The 21,092-nt window shown below is 44.3% G+C and overlaps 1 protein-coding gene across 2 annotated transcripts in view; it reads right to left on the reverse strand.

The window, feature by feature from the left end:
* The window catches only part of LOC132815655 (retinoic acid receptor beta-like), a 220,245-nt gene that overhangs the window by 2,009 nt on the left and 197,144 nt on the right, over nt 1-21,092 (reverse strand). For both annotated transcript variants that reach the window (XM_060824643.1, XM_060824644.1), the window contains 2 exons: nt 9,612-9,816; nt 737-895 (listed from right to left, as the gene is read on the reverse strand). In XM_060824643.1, coding sequence (XP_060680626.1) covers nt 737-895; nt 9,612-9,816 — 364 coding nt within the window. The remainder of the gene's footprint in view (nt 1-736; nt 896-9,611; nt 9,817-21,092) is intronic.

The raw sequence follows: 21,092 nt of genomic DNA on the forward strand, positions 1-21,092 counted from the left end.
GTGTTCAGATTATTATTCTGTGTGAAGCTGTTTTGGAGGTTAGGTACAGATTGGAGAAAAGTGTTAAGATAGTAGAGAAAAGTTTGTTCAGAATGCAGTAAATGTTCATAGACTATCACTAACAGCAATTTCTAACACATTATCTTGTAAGTGACATTGAAAGGGTTTCATTGCTGTGGTCAGGTACTGTTGTCACCACTTGCCATTAGAGAAACAGGAACCAGAATGGCTTCTTCAACCCAAGGATTCTGCATGGCTACCTTTTTAGTTTCACTTTTTTCCCTTGATATCCTTAATGCCCTAATTTGCAAAATATTATTTGTGTACATTTCATCTGCTTCTGCAGGTTTGTGTCTAAGTCAAAACTTTTTTTTCTCTCTGAACTTGTTTGAACTGGCTTAGCTCCAGATTCCTCTGTTAGTTCCCTTTGTCATTATAAAGACACAGTCAGATCCGCCTTATCACCCCAACTGCCTCACTGTAGCTCAGAGCTGACCGTAAACATCACCTTGGTGTGTGAATCACCACTACATGCTCTGCAAGGGCAGTATGTTATTCCTGAGATGTATTCCTGAGATGTGGAGATCAAAAAACTGATGGCAAATCCACCTCTGTACCTCAAATAACTGCTCCCGACGATGCAAAATTAAGTTTCATGAAAGTCATACCATTAACTTGACAGAAATGAACCAGAATTGAAAAAGATATAACAATAAAAATGTTCTTGTTGTGGTACCTTTTGCACTGATGCTGCGCAAGTCTGTGATTTTCATTAATATCTTTGGGAACATATGGGGTTTATTGGGTCTTCTTTTTCTGATGTAAATCTTTAAAGCTTCCAGAAGTGGTTCCTGTAACTTGTCCACTTTTCCTGCATCCTCTAGATCTTGGCGGTCTGAAAGAAATGAATTTAAATGGATTTGTGCAGTGTCAAAGCCCAAAGCCCAACTCCTCCAGTGATTGATTTTATATTCCTACTCCTCAAAGTACCCACCCTTTGAATACAACTCACTTCAGGCAAAGAATAGGGGGCGATTGAAACAGGACACACCTACTACATAGGGAGTGTATACAGTCAACAGGACCATTGGAATTCTCAAACTATGGGGTCTAGGATTAAAGGGAACACTTAATTAAGTCTGTAAAAGGACTCTACTGAAATGGGGGAGACTGCAAGGTCACTGGACTCACAGGGACAACAACACAACAGGATGGGGGGTAAGTTGTGGGTCACAGGCAGAGCGTGCAAGTCACTGACATGAACATGAGGTGGAATCTGCCATGTCTGATTGAAAGCTGCACAGGAACCACACAAAATGGCTGCCAGCGCATACAAAATGGGTGGGGTGAGGGGTATGTTAGAGATGTTTTCTTTTGGAATAAAGAGCTTAGATTTTGAGGCCTTGCAAGGGACAGACATCAAGTCTCGACTGGTTAAGTAAAGTCACCCAACTGGTTTCAATTTGCACTTCATCGATGGGTTTTTCATTGTTCAAGGATGTAGTACAAATTACCGTAATAAATAAACATGAGTATTACATTGTGCATATTAATTACCTCCTTGGCATGAGAACAAGGAACCCAGAAGTGGAACCTGAAGTTCCTCTTTCATAACCACATTGGAGAGCAAGCAGTGATGTGAACACTACACATCTGTCAGATCCACCCAGTGAGTGACAGTATGGGAGCACAGGGGCTGGGATGTCAAAGGGACCCTTTTCCTGGGCAGCCCACTATGGTGTGGAGGGGCGGTAGGCGGTGGCTTATTAGTGGAATTCTACTCCCAGAGTAGCATGAAAATGTTGGTTATGCAACATTCAACTAGACAGGATACTTCTGAGCTCCTTTCAGAGGCATTCCAATGGCTTCCTTGGGAAACCTCCAGGCCCCACTATGTGAGGGCATGAGTCATTCATCAATGTGATGGACAAGGGTTGAGGAGTTCCTTCAATTCAACTGTGTTGTCTTTCTGATATTTTCCACAGATTATTGGCTCAAATTCTTCCAAGGAGAATACCCTCATTCGAGTCATAGGATCATACAGCACAGAAACAAGCCCACCATATCGATGCTGACTAACAAACACCAAACTACACTCATCCCATTGACCTGCACTTGGTTCACAGCCTTCATGTATCCCATGTCACTGATCTTTCTCCAGAATAACGCCGTTCACCTTCTTGCCCCATGATAACTGGACAGAAGCAGTTGGGGCTGGGGCTCTCCATCATCACTGGTTCTCCTCACCCTCCCCCTGCCTCCCACCCCAACACTTCCTCCTCTCCTTTCAGGGACAATGATGCCCAGTTGAGGTGAAAAGCAAAAGATTGCCATGAATTTCATTCAGCAGCACACTGTAAATGCAATGGGAAACCTCAGCCCAAGGTCCTCTGGTCTTCACCCGACTGGATGAGTACTAAGATTAGACCTTCTGAGTCAGCATTCCCTGAGACTGATCACATATTCTCTGTGAGTGAAATCTAGATGTAAATACATTTGTATTTCTCTCTTGATTTGCAGAGATTTGGAGGTAACATTTCTCAAAGGTTCTCCTGGGCTCCTGCTCTAACATCACTTGTAATTGCTGTAAACCTTTCATTGGCCAGGAAGGGGCGAAACTTCTCACTGGTCAATGATGCCTTGTGACAGGGTTCCCGAAACTGGGAATTTTTACCGCACAATTAGCAGCCTGACTTCGGATGATGTATTCCAAAGCATTGAGGTCTGCAGCCCAGTGGTCAGAGTCGATTCAGTGAAGTACCCAGGTTCCTAACAAAGGAGGATAGCGTGACAGAAACACATTGCCACTTGGTTCATCAGAGGCTGAGGTAGTTAGTGCCATCATGGTGAACGCTGGGCAACTGTCCTTCCCCCTGCTGTAGCCCCATTCTCCAGATAGTGAACACGGGGGAATGACTACAGTGGCGTGGGTCAGGCAGGTGTTACAGGGATGGCACTCACATACCCCCTGCCTCAGATAGAGAGCTGCCATTATTGACCAGCGCAGTCAGTGAGTGAAGTTTGTGATCATGCCCTCAATCTGTGAACACTGTAATCTGCAAAACAGAAATGGACTTTGTTTTCTATATTCATTCCCTGGTGGCCTGGCAAATATTTCTTCCTTGTAAGCAGCAGTGAGGATGTCTAACCTCCACCCCAGTTCTCCATCGGTTCCCAGATGGATGATAATTCCAAAGTGTGATCAGCAGAATGTCACATGTCAGAACTGGATCAATCAGTTCATTGAGGTTATTTGGAGCTTTCTCTGTTCCCTCTGACATCTTGGCTCCACCTCCACATGTTCCCAATAAAGGCTCTCAATGTGTTTGTTGGCTTCTCAAATGAATATTCTCCAGTTTGCATTGTCCCAAGCCAGGAGCACCCGTGAGCTGGCAGGGAAGACTGTTCCCTTCAGGAATGTTTGGAGGACATTCCTAAAACACCTCCATGTTCCTCCTGGGAGTCTCCTGCTGTGACCGAGTTCTGGTTTGAGCATCAGGCATATGACAAGAGCTGAACCTCAGTGATGATCTCTTCGATGCTTGGCAAGTTAGGTTGGGACTACCCTCCTTGCCACTGGTTTTGGAAGATCTTTCAGAGGTGTCTCCCGAGTGATTTAAGTATCATTGATCTGTCCAAGTCAGTGAAGCAGACAGTAGTGTGTGGTCCTTTGCTGCCCTATGAACCATATCCTAAGCCTGGTGGCTGATATTCTGCTCCTCAGTCAACTGAAGGCAGGGCTGACAGGCTTGAGATGATGGCTCCCCTCCATTGAGAGAAAAGATGTCTAAATCATGGGAAATGGCCTACATTTTCCAGGGTTGTGCCAAGAGCTGTGAGTAAAGAGCAGGCAAGGCTTCTCGTCAGGCAAAAACATTCTGGATGTAGGTTTGCTTGCTGAGCAGGAAGGATCATTTCCAGATATTTCTTCACCCTACTAGGTACCATCTTAGTGGGCCTCTGGGTGAAGCACTGCTGATAATTCCTGCTTTCTGTTCATATGTTTGGATTTCTTTGGGTTGGTGATGACAATACCTGTGGTGATGTCATTTCCTGATTTTTTTTACAGTGGGTGGTAGATGGGGTCTAACTCGATGTGTTTGTTGATAGAGTTCCGGTTGGAATGCTATGCATCTAGGAATTCCTCTGTTTGGCTTGTCCTAGGATGGATGTGTTATCCCAGTCAAAGTGGTGTCCTTCCTTAGCTATACGTCAGGATACTATTGAGAGAGGGCCATGTCGTTTTGTGGCTAGCTGATGTTCATGTATCCTGGTGGCTAGTTTTCTGCCTGTTTGTCCAATGTAGTGTTTGTTACAGTCCTTGCACAGTATTTTGTAAATGACATTAGCTTTGCTTCTCATCTGTATAGGGTCTTTCAAGTTCATTAGCTGTTGTTTTACTGTGTTGGTGGGTTTGTGGGCTACCATGATGTCAAGGGGTCGGAGTTGTCTGGCACCATGGTAGCCCACAAACCCACCAACACACTAAAACAGCAGCTAATGAACTTGGAAGACCCCATACAGACAAGAAGCAAAACTAATGTAATTTACAAAATACTGTGCAAGGACTGTAACAACACTACACTGGACAAACAGGCAGAAAACTAGCCACTAGGATACATGAACATCAGCTAGCCACAAAATGACAATGACCCTCTCTCATTAGTATCCTGACATACAGATAAGGAAGGACACCACTTTGACTGGGACAACACATCCATCCTAGGGCAAGCCAACCAGAGACACGCGAGAATTCTTAGAAGCATGACATTCCAACCAGAACTCTATAACAAACACAGAATTAGTCCCCATCTACCACCCCCTGAAAAAAGTAACAGGAAATGACATCACCAACACAAAGAAACCCAAACATATAAATAGAAAGCAGGAATTATCAGCAATGCTTTGCCCAGAGGCCCACTGTAGATGTTACTTAATAGGATGACAAAACGTCTGGTAATGAACCTTCCAGCTCAGCGAGCAAACCTGCATCCAGAACCTCAACCTGAGCTACAAATCTTCTCAAAACTCGCTAAGACAAAAGTGTTCTCCTCATTTCCCTCTCACTTCGACTGATGTGAATCAATGTGATGGAGGGTTATGTTGTATTGTGGGAACTGGCTAGAGCTTTCAGGTGTTTATCAGAAGGCCCGGTTCCCTCTGATGTTTCTGGGGAGGAGTTGGCAATGACCCTGATGCTCAGTCTGTGAGTGAGTGCACTCTAGTGCCATGTGTACACTGCGGCCCAACAACTGAAGCTGGAAAGGTTTTGATTTTGGGCTGAATCCAGCATTAGGTGGAACTCTTCTGCAAAGGATCTCCAGCCTGTGGGTAATATTTGCGATCGTCTATGATCACTCCGCTGTTTGTGGGAGCTGGGGTGCACAGACTAGCAGCTGCATTTTCCTACACTGCTACAGTGAGTTGAGTTTGACCATCTTTAATAAGTGGTGAAGAGCTGCAGGACAGCTTGCAGAGATGAAAACCCATATTGAAGTGTCAGCTCTCAGTTGTGCAGGTTATATATCAAAATAAGCAAAGCTGCCAGGAGGTGGCAGCATCACAGCATAAACACAGTCATGTTTCATACTCGAGGGTTGGTCAGATATTGGAAAGGCTGGGCCACTAAGAGTCAGATTCATACTGCAGTTCCTGTTCACATATGCCTTGATCACTCTGGAGCTTTGTACCAGTCTTCCTCAAAGGTTTGGCTCCCAAATCAGTGGTGCCTCCATCTGGGTCAACTTCATGTGCTACAAAGTGTCTGGAGACCTTCTCGAGTGACTCTGGAAGACCTTTCCTTTGAGGGTTTGGCCAGGAGTGTCACCGCTCTGTTCGGCAGGGTCCACTCAGCGACTCAGTGTATGTGTATACTCCTGGCCAGGTGACACTCCTGGCCAAACCCTCAAAGGAAAGGTCTTCCAGAGTCACTCGAGAAGGTCTCCAGACACTTTGTAGCACATGAAGTTGACCCAGATGGAGGCACCACTGATTTGGGAGCCAGACCTTTGAGGAAGACTGGTACAAAGCTCCAGAGTGATCAAGGCATATGTGAACAGGAACTGCAGTATGAATCTGACTCTTAGTGGCCCAGCCTTTCCAATATCTGACCAACCCTCGAGTATGAAACATGACTGTGTTTATGCTGTGATGCTGCCACCTCCTGGCAGCTTTGCTTATTTCGATATATAACCTGCACAACTGAGAGCTGACACTTCAATATGGGTTTTCATCTCTGCAAGCTGTCCTGCAGCTCTTCACCACTTATTAAAGATGGTCAAACTCAACTCACTGTAGCAGTGTAGGAAAATGCAGCTGCTAGTCTGCTCTCCAGGGTGAGGGTATCCTCTGCAGAAGAGGCTGTTTGCGACCTGACACTTCGGTAAATGGACTGAACTTTACTGTAGCCTGGCTGCAGGTCAGTGCTCACATAGACAGGCTGCAGGCTGGAGGAACCCAGCAAGCCAGGCAGCGTCAGGAGGTGGAGAAGTTCATCGTTTCGGGTGTAACCCTTCTTCAGGACTAGGGATGGGTGTAGGGGGAGCTGCAGATAAAGGGGAAGGCAGGGGTAGGGTGGTGAAGCGGGCGTAGGTGAAGACGGGTAGACGGTACGACCTGATGGGTCAGTGGGAGGGATGACTCCTGCAGGTTGCTCGGGAGGAGTGGAAGGGAGGGGGAGGGAGTCAGGGATGGGAAGGGAGGTCTTTTGAAATTGGAGTACTTAATGTTAAGTCCTCAGGCTGTAGGCTGCCTAGGGAGAAGATGAGGTGATGTTCCTCCAATAGGAGCTGTGGTTTGTTTTGGGAATGGAGGAAGCCAAGGATGGTCATATTAGAAAGGGAGTGGTTGGGAGAATTGAAATAGGTGGTGACTGGGAGGTCCGGTCGGTCCCTGTGGGCCCGGCTGCGATGCTTGGTGAACCGTTCCCTAAGTTTACGTTTGGTCTCCCCAATTGGGAGCATCAGATACAGTAAACTAGGTTGGAAGAGAGGCAGGTGAACCTCTGTCTCACCTGGGAGGTCTGTTTGGGGCCCTGGATGGAGGTGGGGGCTGCTGGTGTATGGGCAGGTTTTACACCTTTTCCGGTTGAGGGTGAATGTACCTGGGAGTTTGGGGGGGGGGGGGGTCAGTGGGGGAGAATGGTGGAAACCAAGGACTGTCGAAGGAAGTCCTTGTGAAAGGCAGAGAAAGGTGGGGAGGGGAAGATGTTCTTGGTGGTGGGGTCTAGTTAGAGTTTGAGGATGATACGTTGGATAAGGAGACTGGTGGGTGGATAGGTGAGGACAATGGGACCCTATCTTTATTGGACTGTGCGGGGCTGTTAGAGCAGTGGAATGGGGAATAGAGGTGGTGTGGTGGATGACTGTCTGGATGACAGAAGGAGGAGGAAAAGCACGTTGTTCAAAATAGGTGGATATCTGGGATGCTTGGGAATGGAATGTCTCCTTGTCTGAGCAGATCCAGTGGAGGCGGAGGAACTGGGAGAATGGGATGGGAGGAGGTACAGTCCAGCCAGGCTTGGTGCTGGGGCAGGGTCTGAGCTGCAGCTCAGGTCCAGTGATGAGGCTTCTTCACCAATGTTGTGCTGCTGCTGTCCCTCCATGCCCTGAGGATGCTGTGCCTGAACAAGCGGATCTTCCAGGTGTCTGAAAGCAGGTGGTCCGATGGGAAGGTCATGCAGACGGAGGTGGGGAGCAGGGGGAGATGGAAGTCTAGCGTCTGACCAGCAGCAGCTTGATCACCATCTCAAGGCTGAGCAGGGAGTTTGAAACAGTAGGAGCGTGCCATTAGGAGATAGCCATGTCCTCCCCATCCCTGCTCCTTCGTGTTGCAGGACACACTGTCTTGCAGGAAGAAGGGGTTTAATGTACGTGACAGCGTGTAGCACTGTCTCAGCAATCTGCCTGTCGTAAGTGGAGATGTACAGAGGCAGGGAGAAATGGGTGTGAGGTTGACAGTCTGGGTATGTGTGTGAGAGTGAGGTGGAGTGTCGGCACCTGGCAGACAGGAGCTGCTGCTGGAGGGGAGACCGGGGTGTGAAGCATTAAGCAGCATCAGAAACTGGTGAAGTAATAGGTCAGAGAGATGTCATGTGAAGGTGTATTCACTGACTACAAACAGCTGGATAAGTTTAGAAGACCCCTCGTGACATCACTGCCAGCTCCTGGATTCCCAGTTCTGGGAATTAATCTCCCTGCTTACCAGTTCCCATGCCTTTTTGATGTCGTTCTTGAGGGTCTCTAACACCCCAGACACTTCTTTTCCATCAAATTGCAGCAACAATGCCCCAGGCTCACATCTGGTCCTCTCTCTCTCTCTGATCTGGTATTCACTTGGCCACTGTTTTACACACCAGCAATTTTCTTCAGGGAGGATTCCCCCCATAAAAAGGAGACAGACTCCCTTTTCCAAACAGCATGTGAACTGCACTCCATACTTTCCAAACAACGATGCCAGGATGTGATGCCGGATGTCCGGTCGGGAGATGAGGCCAGTCGAGGGGTCACTCAGTCGGGGGCATGGCTACACAACATTTTATGGGGAAGGGGAAGTCATGGGTCACAGCCGCGGTGTCCAAACAAAAAAAGAGGGCTATATCAACTCTAACCCAAGGTTACTTAGGATAGCGACAGTATTTCCACCACATTTCTGAGCAAAGGTCTGCAACTTTGACAATAAGCTGTCTTTTCTCTTTTCAAATGTCAGGAGGTCTCCTGTGTATTGTTTAATTTCAGTTTTAATATAAAACAAAAGTATCAGTACCTTGCTTTTGGAAGCCAAAAGCCTGCTTCGTTATTCAGTGAACTACTATCATAACTGGGAAGGGACAATCAAAAAGGTCACCGACTCCCTCCAATGTTGGTACTTTCCAGTGTTCGATTACACCACTGATTTACTCCCTGGACAGAGTGGGGAAGTTTTGAGGTGTCAGAAAGTGACCCACCCATGACAGGAAGTCCTGATTCAATCCAGTCCCTGTGTCAACAGAATGGTCCATCTCTGCTTTCACTCATGGTGCTGGTGCTGGGCCTCTCAGCATTGATCGTGCCTTGGGAAGCAGCAGCTGAGCACTAATATTTCTGACCATCACAGCCTGGCACTGATGTGGCTGAAATGTGACCCGCCACTGGTATGGGGAGTGACCACATCTTGCTGTAAGCTGGCACAGGACGTTTCATTTGGAATAGTGAATGGAGCTGGATACTATAGATTCTTCAGGTGAAAGCAATACACTTGACCTTTGGCTTATGACCTCTTAAACATATTTTACCAGTAATTTTGACTTTACCCATCCAGAAGCAAACACAAAGCTGAAAATGTCCCTCGGCCTCCCTTAGTGTTCCTGTCACACTGGAGCCTCATGCCACAGTGAGAAAACTCAAGCTCGTTGGTGGGAACAGATCTGCAGCTTCATTTATTATGCCCCAAGGACCAATTAACATCTCCGTTTCCTGCTATTCACATTGCTATTTGCTTTGCTGGGAAATCAAAATGGCTGAAGGTCTTGCCCCTTTTGCCTGTCAGTAATTGATTTGCAGGTTGGGTGACTTATCGAGTCAGAAGCCAATGTAAGGAGGTGCAATATTTACTCAGAAAGAAGACCGACCTACCCCCACAGATCAGACAGATGGCACTGAGAAGGCCAGTCTCGGTGTCGTCCATCTCAAGTGGCAGGAGCTGGTTGGCAAAGGTAAAGACGAGGTCAGTGAGGGGGCCGAACCCCGCATTGTGCATCTGAATCCTGTTCAAGGTAAGGCCGTCAGAGAAGGTCATTGTGTCTTGCTCAGGCGTATACCGGGTACAGATTCGGAGAATCTGAAATAAAAAATGGAGTATCCTGCTTTAAACAGTGTTTGTCACACCTCTCAAAGGAACACATTGTCACAGAAAGGAAAAACCAAATGAGAAATTTGGTATTCAAATTTAAAAAACACTTAAATTGACAGGTGAAAATAATGCTGGAGTGAGCGAGGGAAAAAAAGGACAATAAACTACCCTACGTTTGGGCTATAACAATTGGAACAGCACTTGGAATATAGTTCATTGTATGAAGGACACTGGGATATTTCATCTGGTTAAGAAGTTGTCTAAGTAGAAGCTTGCTAGAGCAGATGCCCATCTCCGTTGAACGAATGTTGAAGAAACGGAAAGTATGATGCCAGGATCTTGACCATACATTTGGACTGTAACGCTCAAGAACAGTAGGAATCGTGGCCCAGCAGATCTGCCTCCTTTTGTGCTGACAGGTATCCACACAATGAATGAACCAATTGAATGAACCACACAATGAATGAACCAATTGCATGTCTCCATCCACAAGATGCAACTTCCTGTGATGCTGATGTGCTGGGACATGGCTCTCATTCTAACACACTGCCATTCCTACTCCCAACTGCTCTGAGATCAGAACAAGGTGACCCGTAACTCTGACCAGTGTTCCACCTGTTTTCCTGGGTTTCAAATTATACTGGGAGCATTGATTGCTGGAAAATAAAACACTTTATTCATCAGTACGTTTCTGTAAAGATGGTCACAGGCCAACTACAAAATAGACCCATTTCTCTCAATAAAAGGTCAACTACACTGATGTCAAGGCTCATGTGGCCATAAATGGACTATTAATCTTTACCATAACTGCAGGAAAAGGTGTCACATTTTACTAGGGCAATACTTTTTCATGTTGCCATGATTTCTGAGGGTAATTGAGAAAAATTGACTTGTTCCACAGGGCATTTACTTTTGACTTGATGTATTAGTCCACTGTTGGTTATGAGATTTGGCAGACATCCCTTTTGTAGGCTGGAAAGAATCAGTTGAGTAAACATTTAGAGCACTGGTCACCTTGAAAACTACTGGGAGCGTGGCCCATGTCCTAAAGCTGAAGATCCAAAGGCCTAATGATTTGGGCACTGACTCTGTGAATCAGCATCTCAGGCTGATCTTTCTGAGATCACATACCTGGGCCTGCCAATGCTCAGGTAAAGACAGGCAGTGGTATGAACATTCAAACTAAAAATACACCACCTCCAACAGAACCAGTAAATACAATGGTACGTTTAGCACAAAATTCAGGGTGAAAATGACAGTTATTCTGAACAACTACACTGACCAAAGGTAATTTACTGCTGTGAAACGTTTTATGATAAGAGTGTTAATTGGTTGACAAGTAAGAGATTGTGGTTATTGTCAATGGGAATATTTGCTGATTGGGATCTGAAATGTGTGAGTAAAGATTGTGATAAATGGAATTAAGAGTGGACAGGCGTGGATATCCACTTTGGATTCTGAAAGATAAATCAGATTTTTAAAAATGGTGCTGTTGAGAACCAGAGAAAAGGAATTTAGCTTTCTGCGAACCACGAGATGATAGAGCACAAAGTATAACTGAAATGGAGAATAGAATAATGTCCTTTATCTCAAGTGGGCTGGAGATAAGAAAGAGGACGTGATATTTTCATTGTATAGAACCTGTGGTCAACCTCATTTGGGGCACTGCATTCATTTTGGTTACTGCCCCTCAGGAAGACTATACTGGTCTTGAAGGAAACTAAACAGCAGATTCACCGAAGTGATACTGAACTAAAGGTTTAGATAGGAGCTGTGTTGCATGAAAAAGATGAAGTAAAATTTCTGGATTAAGTTTTCAAATGCGAAGTACACCAATCTTAAAAAGTGATCTTTTCCCCTCCCAACAATCCATTAAAACCCCTTCACATAGTGTTGAATGCAATTGTACAGGTGTTAGAATATTCTTTTAAAAGTCGCTTTCAAAGTATTCTCTGTGAAGCTTAACAATAGTAAGATGGTATGTTTTGATGATGACAACTGAACATCAAATTATTACAAAAATAATTATTTTATATCAGTGCTAATATTCCACCTGGAGTTAACCCAATTTTAAATCTCTGAAGGTGTTTTAATGGACAGAATTAAAATTCTGGACTTCTAAAATATGCAGGATTACTTTCTGATTTGATTGAGGTAAGGTGGTCAGTTCTTTGGTTAATTGAAAAAGAATCAAAACTTTCAAGATGTATCTGTTAATGTCTTAAACCGAAAGGCTCCGGCTGAAGTTTGAGAGTCTCCGCAAAGAAAACACAATTAATGGAAACTGCTAACGATGGTTCATTCATCATGGGGCCTGGTGAACTTTATAGAATGGGGACATTTCTAGCACAATATTTATAAATCTACCGCAAAAGATCGTAGAAAACTGAGTTGCACTGAACTGTACCATCATCAAGAGAATTGTGGTGAACAGACTTCAGCACAACTGTGCAAAAACCCCAGACTTGTGTGTATTCCCTAGAATTTAATATATTGTGGGGGCCTGAGGTCAGGGTGATCTCGGCATACAGTATCTCCATTTGCAGGTGAAACCAGAATAAAGGGCCATAAGTGCAAAATAATCACTTATACACCTCTTCCAGGTTGAAACTTCTTTATTCAGAGAGTGGTTAGAATGTGGAACTGGTTACGACTGGAATTATTGGGGTGCATAACGTAGATATGTTCAAGGTAAAGCTGGATAAATGCAGGATGGAGAAGGCAATAGAAAGGACTTGTTATCAGCTTAAATAAGGAGGAGTGGGAGAAGCCTATTCAAACTTGATACAGTGGCATGGAGGAGTTTAGCCTAATAGATTGTTTGGCGCTGTGCATACCTTGTAAGTGAGTGGGTTAAACTGATAAAGGAGTTTAATTGGTAGATAGAGAGAAACTATGCCCTCTGGTGGAGGAAGCATGGATCACGACAGTACCGATGATGAGGATGGCTGTGTGTGAGAACAGAAACCAGCTCAGCCTGGAGAGCAACACAGGACGGAGACATTCAGTTTGTGGACCTTCGCACTAAGTGTGAACAACACAGTGTGGACTACCTCATTCTAATGCATTTCCATAGCTTATTCTTCACATAAGAGTAAAAAATGAGGTCTGCAGATGCTGGAGATCACAGCTGCAAATGTGTTGCTGGTCAAAGCACAGCAGGCCAGGCAGCATCTCAGGAATAGAGAATTCGACGTTTCGAGCATAAGCCCTTCATCAGGAAGGGCTTATGCTCGAAACGTCGAATTCTCTATTCTTCACATAACTTTGGTTAAGAAATGGTGTCCCTGCTATTTCATCAGGGTCTCTGCTGATCTTCCAACAATCTTATGGCAGTTTGGGAAAGCCACAATGGAAATTCAACTCCTAGGTTTGTTTGTATAAGTTGCACTTTTTGACATGGCTGATTATTGTATCTCATGTTTATGTTCACTATTTCAGAATTAAAATTAATCTGTCTACATTTAAGTGTTGAGGAGCACAACAATTATTTGAAACACGATTTGATCACAGGACACAAGCCTGCACTTAGCTCAGTAATAAAATTGAGAGGGGTGGGAGGGGGATTTGGTTGAGTAGCAGTATGTCTGGTGGCATTGCAGAGGACAAGTCCCTTTGGACAGAAAGCATTGTGGTCCTTCTCCTGTAAGGCCCACCTGGTATTCTTCAATGAGATCAATAAGGAAGCCCTTGTACATAGTGGCTGACAGTGTGGTCTACTCCCCCTGGTGGAATTGGCATATCTCTGCACTACACAAACAAATTTCTCCCTCCACTAGTAGTAATTGGTAGTAATTGGTAGCTCAAGCCTAACAGGTTTCTGTGAAGGAGGGTACAGGTTCTGAATTGTAGAATACAAAGTCCTGTTATGGAAATTCGTGTCAGACCACACAGAGGCAGATCAAAACTAAAATCATTGATTTATAACACTTAATCCATGAAGATTATTTATTCACTTTGCCCCTTTCAAACACAGACTAATGTTAAGCTTATTAATATCAAAAATTATCAATGTTGTACAAATGTCCAAACACTTACCAGTGACTGAGGTCACCTTATAACCTTTACACCCAGCTAGCAGTGGTGCTTTAATAGTGATAATAATTTAATTGCACAGCAAAGATTAAGGGAGGGTGAAACAAACTCCTTCAATAAAGCCTGGCTCAAATTTCTCCAATAATTATGAAACTTATACAACATACAAATAATTCCTACCACTTGTAGACAGATTTCCTGAGTACCCGAGAGCAGTGCTATGAGTACTCACCTTTGGTGTTAAAGAGCCATTGAATAACAAAGTAATCTCACTGATTCTCTTCCTGTAAGTTTCATCTCTACACTAGAAATTCTACTGGGATGAGAGTCAGGAGTCTGTCTTACTGCCCAAAATAGCCATTTGGTGGTGTGACCTGAGAGTCACAACAATATAATCCTTTATTGCATGTACTGAATACTCACATATCCTTCCAGATGGCAGGTGGACAAACAATATGAGTGAGATCAGGTCAACCGTAAATAGCATGATGTTTAATCTACATATTTTATAATAATGAATAAAACAACACTTTTCCCCACTGTTTCTGGGATACAGAAAATAACAAAGTAGATCTGTTTATGTTCAGTTTGTACATATCCATCCCTGAGACCTGTTGGATCTAACCGAAGGATGAATGGGGTCACTGTCTCCAGTAAGTTCCCCTTCCACAGTCAGGACCAACACCCTTTGTCCACACAAAGTAGAAAGTCAAATTTGGGATTTTTGACTGTCCCCCAGAACTCAGTATTAAGGGTTAGATTTTTCAAGTCTGTTATCATCTTGCTGAGTGAAGGATCTGAAGACATTCCATTTCATTGCACTCAAATTAATTAACCTATTCAAACCATTTGGATTCCTTTTAACAGTGTGAGGTAGCCAGGTTTGATTCCAGCCTCGGGAAACTGTCTGTGTGGAGTTTTCACATTCTTCCATGTCTGCGTAAGTGTCCTCCAGGTACTCTGGTTTCCTCCCACAGTCCAACGATGTGCAGGTTAGGTGGATTGGTCATGGTAACTTTGAGGTTGTGGGGATACGGTAGGTAGCTGGGTTTGAGTGGAATGCTCTTTGGAGGGTCGGCGCAGACTCAATGGGCTGAAAGGCCTCTTTCTGCACTGTAGGGATTCTATGATTCTAAACTGTACATGCTGGCTGGAAATGAGGGGCTGGATTTTACACTGCTGTCCCAGGGTAGTGCTCAAATGCAGTGGTGTATTTAAAATCCAGTGGGTGACCTTTCTCAATGTCTCCCCATGTGCTCCCGGCCTGTCTGAAATTTCACAGGGGGCCCGGAGCCATCATGCAATCTTATTGAGCACTTTAATTAATGACCATTTAAATGCCCCGTCTAATAATTTAGCCACAGTGAGCGGGGTCCACATTATGCATCTCTTAACTGTGAAAGCTGATGTCAGGCTAGGGTGGGTGGTACTGCCTTTGGTCTGCTTCCAGACAAAGATCATTGCCACACCCCACCCCCATCTCTTTTAGCCCTAGCCCCAGACCTCTTGAATGAGCTAGGCTTCTTAGTGTGGTGAGAGAGCATGTAGGCCAATATTGGCCATCTCTCTCCCTCTGGCAACGCAGGGACTACCTCCTGGCAGGACCACTTCCTGTAGTAGCAGGCTCCCCTTACAGTAATGAATGCTGCTAGCAGCCTTTGCAGCTGGGCTGGGGCAGCAACTTCAGTCACCTGTAAAATTCAGCTCAAGCTGTGACCCTGACCTCTCCTCTCAAACCACCGACATAGTCTGTGGGCTGATGAGGCAAAATGACGCCCACTAGGCAATGTGTTCAAGAGCATTCAGTAAAACCTGGTCAGAACAGTAGGACAGTTCTCCCTCCTTCGAGGTAAGTGCAGAATTTCCTGTTGCACCTTTGATAAGGTGCCACACGGGAGGCTGCTGAGCAAGGCGAGGGCCCATGGTGTTTGAGGTGAGCTACTGGTATGGATTGAGGATTGGCTGTCTGATAGAAGGCAGGGAGTTGGGATAAAAGGTTCTTTCTCGGAATGGCAGCCGGTGACAAGCGGTGTCCCGCAGGGTTCAGTGTTGGGGCCGCAGCTATTCACATTATATATTAATGATCTGGATGAAGGGACTGAGGGCATTCTAGCGAAGTCTGCCGATGATACGAAGTTAGGTGGACAGGCAGGTAGTACTGAGGAAGTGGGGAGGCTGCAGAAGGATCTAGACAGTTTGGGAGAGTGGTCCAGGAAATGGCTGATGGAATTCAACGTGAGCAAATACGAGGTCTTGCACTTTGGAAAAAAGAATAAAAGCATAGACTACTTTCTGAACGGTGAGAAAATTCGTAAAGCCAAAGTACAAAGGGATCTGGGAGTGCTAGTCGAGGATTCTCTAAAGGTAAACATGCAGGTTGAGTCCGTGATTAAGAAAACGAATGCAATGTTGTCACTTATCTCAAGAGGGTTGGAATATAAAAGCACCGTTGTGCTACTGAGACTTTATAAAGCTCTGGTTAGGCCCCATTTGGAGTACTGTGTCCAGTTTTGGTCCCCACACCTCAGGAAGGACATACTGGCACTGGAGCGTGTCCAGCGGAGATTCACACGGATGATCCCTGGAATGGCAGGTCTAACATATGAGGAACGGCTGAGGATACTGGGATTGTATTCATTGGAGTTTAGAAGATTAAGGGGAGACTTAATAGAAACTTACAAGATAATACATGGCTTGGAAAGGGTGGACGCTAGGAAATTTTTTCCGTTAGACGAGGAGACTAGGACCCGTGGACACAGCCTTAAAATTAGAGGGGGTCAATTCAGAACAGAAATGCGGAGACATTTCTTCAGCCAGAGAGTGGTGGGCTTGTGGAATTCATTACCGCAGAGTGCAGTGGAGGCCGGGACGCTAAATGTCTTCAAGGCAGAGATTGATAGATTCTTGATATCTCGAGGAATTAAGGGCTACGGGGAGAATGCGGGTAAGTGGAGTTGAAATGCCCATCAGCCATGATTGAATGGCGGAGTGGACTCGATGGGCTGAAGGGCCTTACTTCCACTCCTATGTCTTATGGTCTTATAGCCGAGTGGAGCAGCTGCTTCTGTCAATGAACTATCGACTCTGCAATCTTGTACAGAACAAAGGGGGTGTTCTTTAAAAAATATTTTCATTCATAAAACTCCATTATGTAACATGAGAATGATGTGCATTTAAAGAACTAATTTAGTTCTCGAGACACTGCTCACATTTTTTTATGTTAATTGTTCTTTTAACCAGTGTAATTAGCAAACACTCAAAATAATCATGAATTGTCTTATTTTGCAAAAAATAGCATTTTAAGTGGACTCTTGCTGAGAGCACAGCCCTAGTTATTGTCAAAATACAAAAGTCACCACAAAACATTATTCATTTTAATACAATTGGGAGTCTATTTCCTTATCTGCTGACTTTGAATGACTTTAAACATGTGATTTGAAGAACTGAAATGTTTCACTGAAATGTTTTATTTGCAGTCAGTCTGTAGCATGGATTGTAAATGGGATTGCCTTCAGCAATCAACAACAGTGTAGATTATTTTCCCGACCTCGTGATTATTATAGCAAGAGTGAAACAAATTGTAAGAAGTAAATGCAAACTCCATGCTAACAGGGCACGGCCACAATTAATTGTACTTTAGGAACCAAAAAAAGTGGAAATTAAGGTACTTGATTCCTGTTAAACTGGCATTCACAAAGGAAGAGATCATTAGAACATTTAATGACTGTGAGATAGTAACAATCACCAATCAAGATATGGAGACCAGCTACAAAATGAGACATCACGACTTTCAGATAGAGTCAGGCAATCCTAGACAGCATTGAGATAATTGTGGAAGGCATGGCTGAAGAACCTGAGTTTCCGTAGTTCTGAGGTCCTGGAACAATAGAAACATAGATAATAGGAGTGGGAGTAGGCCATTTGAGCCTTCAAGCCTGCTGTGCCATTTCTTATGACCATGGCTGACATCCAACTCAGTAACTGGTCCCTGCTTTTCTCCATATCCATATTTGAAAATCTCTGCATTTGTCATCAAAAGATTCACCAATATCCAAAATCTGCTCTAACATCACAGCTATGAAGCTGTGAAATGAAATCTCATACTTGATCTTATTCTACAAACCAATCTCTGTTATATGCTGAAGCCTAAGATCAGTTTTCATGTTCCTATATTTAATCACCTGCTTCTTCTTTTATTATTTAGTGGGATGTGGACATTGCTCTTTTGGTCAGCATTTACTGTCCATCCCTAGTCGCCCTGGAGAGCTGCCATCTTGAATTACTGCAGTCCATGAGCGGTAGATACATCCATACCACTGTTAGGGAGGGAGTTTGACTCAGTGACAGTGAAAGAGTAGCAATATTATACCATGCCAGGATAGTGAGTCTCTTGGAGAGGAACGTGCAGGAGGCGGTGTTCCTAAGTGTCTGATGCTTTTGAATTTCTAGATGACACGGGTTACAGGTTTGGTAGGTGCTTATACAGAAGCCTTCGAGAGTTGCTGCAGTGCATCTTGTGGATGGTGTACATCACTGCAACTGTGCGTCAGTGGTGGAGGGAGTGAATGTTTGAGGTGATGGACAGGGTGTCAATGAAACAGGCTAGTATTGAGTTTCTCCAGTGCTGATGATGGTAAAGTTGCACAGTTAGACAAGAAGAGAGTATCCATTATCATGCCCAGCCCCTAAGCTGCGCATGTAGATATGATAAGTGTATGATTGGTCCAGTTCAGTTTCTAGTCTGTAGAAAAATTGAAAACAGGACCTGGAGTAAGCCATTCAGTCAATGTGATCATAATTGGTCATCCAATTCAAAACCCTGCACATGGTTTCTCCCTTTGATCTCTTTAGCCCTAAGAACTATATCTAACTCTTTCTTAGATGTTTTGTCCTCAACCTTTTTCAGTGTCAGAGACTCATCACTCCCCAGGTGAACAAACTTCTCCTCATCCCAGTCCAGAATGACCTATCCCGTATTCTTAAACTCTGACCCCTGGTTCTGGATTCCCTGGTCAGTGGGAACATCCTTCCTGCATGTTCCCTGTCTAATCCTGTTAGAATTTTATAGGTTTCATTATTTAGCTGAACTCCAGGGAATATAATTCTGATTATTCAGTCTTTCTTCACATGTCAGTGCTGCCATCTTAGGAATCAGTCTGGTAAACTATTGTTGCACTCCCTCCATAGCCAGAACAGTCTTCCTCAGATAAGGAGATCAAAACTGTATACAATACTTCAGCTCTTGCCTCACCAAGTCCCTATTCAACTACAGCAAGACATCCCTGCTCCTCTCCTCAAATCTTCTCATTATGAAGGTCTATATGCTCCCATTTGCCTTCTTCACTGCCTGCTACTCCTGCATGCTTTCTTTCAATGGCTCCCCATTCCCAATCTGTCGCCACTCAGATAATAATCTGCCTTCCTGCTTTTGCTACCACGTTATACTTCGTCTGCCATGTATTTGCCCACTCACTCAACTTGTCCAAATCCCAATGAAGCGTCTCTACATTCCCTTCACAGCCAGCTTCGTGCCTCCTGCAAACCTGGAGATGTTACATTTAGTTCATTAATATAGATTATGAATAGCTCTGGTCCAACCTATTATCCGTGTGATAACCACCAGTGCCTGCTGCTCAGATAAAGATCAGTTTATTGCTACTCTTTGTTTCCTGTTTCCCAACTAGTTCTCTATCATGTAGACTTATCTCAATCCCATGTGCTTTAATTGTACATGCCAACCACCTATGTGGGATCTGATCAAAGCCTGCGGAAAAGTCCAACTCTACTCGTTACATCCTTGAAACATTCCAGCATATTTGTCAAGCGTGTTTTCCCTTGCATAAATCTACGATGAATCTCTTTGACCCTGTCACTGTTTCCCGCATGCTCTGTGACCGAATCTTTGAATTCCCAACACTAATGTCAGGCAATCCCTCTGTAATTCACTGTTTACTTTCTGCTTTCTTTCTTTCAATGGCAGGGTTACGTTATCCATAGGAATTATTCAAAACTCTGTAGAATTTTAAAAGATGGCCAGCAATACACCCTCAAGTTCTCGGGATGTACTTCCTTAAGTACCCTGGGATATAGATGATTGGATCCAGGGGATTGATTGGCCTTTAATCACACCAATTTCCCCAATATCATTTCCTTACTAACAATCACTTCCTTCAATCTCTCCCTCTCGGTGGACACTGTGGTGCCCTACAGGTTTTGTTTCCGTCTTTGTGCAGACAGAACCATTATGTATATTTAATTGGTCTGCCATCTCTTTTATTCTCCATTGTAATGTCCCCTGTTTCTGATCTTAACTCAACTTATGTTTGGTAAACCCTAAATACACGAGCAAATGGTGCTATTTTACAATTCTAGCACCGTCATTCTCAACATTGAAGTACGAATAAGCCTCAATAGTACAATTTAACATCCCACAGACTTCATTCTGGGACACAGCATCTAAAATGATTTCATGTCAGAACATCAGACTCTTTCACTTCATTCCTTTAAATGTTTATGATTGTTTTGAAAAAAATGACAGTTGTCATTTATCACTATCATTTGTCATAAGTCCTATAAGCGATATTAAATAGAACATGTCTTTGTTACATCTTTATCTCAAAGGAGCAGGAATACAAATGGTGGACAATACGTTTTGTTCATATAAAAATCTGGCTAGGCCACACTTTGCACATTCATTTTCTGGAGACAGTACCTCGAGAGAAGTATTCATGATAGGATTCCCAGAACAGTACCAGAGCAAAAAAGGATACATTCCGAGGACAGGTTACATAAACAGGTTAAGCCTCACAGCGCCAGAGACCTGGGTTCAATTCCCGCCTCAGGCGACTGACTGTGTGGAGTTTGCACATTCTCCCCGTGTCTGTGTGGGTTTCCTCCGGGTGCTCCGGTTTCCTTCCACAGTCCAAAGATTTGCGGGTCAGGTGAATTGGCCATGCTAAATTGCCCATAGTGTTAGGTAAGGGGGTAAATGTAGGGGTATGGGTGGGTTGCCCTTCGGCGGGTGGGTGTGGACTTGTTGGGCCAAAGGGCCTGTTTCCACACTGCAAGTAATCTAATCTAATCTAATAAACGAGTTTTATATGCCCATGGAGAATAGAAGAGCATTCAAGATGATTCAATGATTTAAAAGGATAGCTAGAGAGAGAATCGCTCTGTTCTGATGATAGAGCCAAAAAGAGTGGGGCACAACCTGAGCTGGACCATTCAGG

The sequence above is a fragment of the Hemiscyllium ocellatum genome, chromosome 5 (genome assembly GCF_020745735.1).
Source record: "Hemiscyllium ocellatum isolate sHemOce1 chromosome 5, sHemOce1.pat.X.cur, whole genome shotgun sequence".
In the NCBI taxonomy this organism is placed as follows: Eukaryota; Metazoa; Chordata; class Chondrichthyes; order Orectolobiformes; family Hemiscylliidae; genus Hemiscyllium; species Hemiscyllium ocellatum.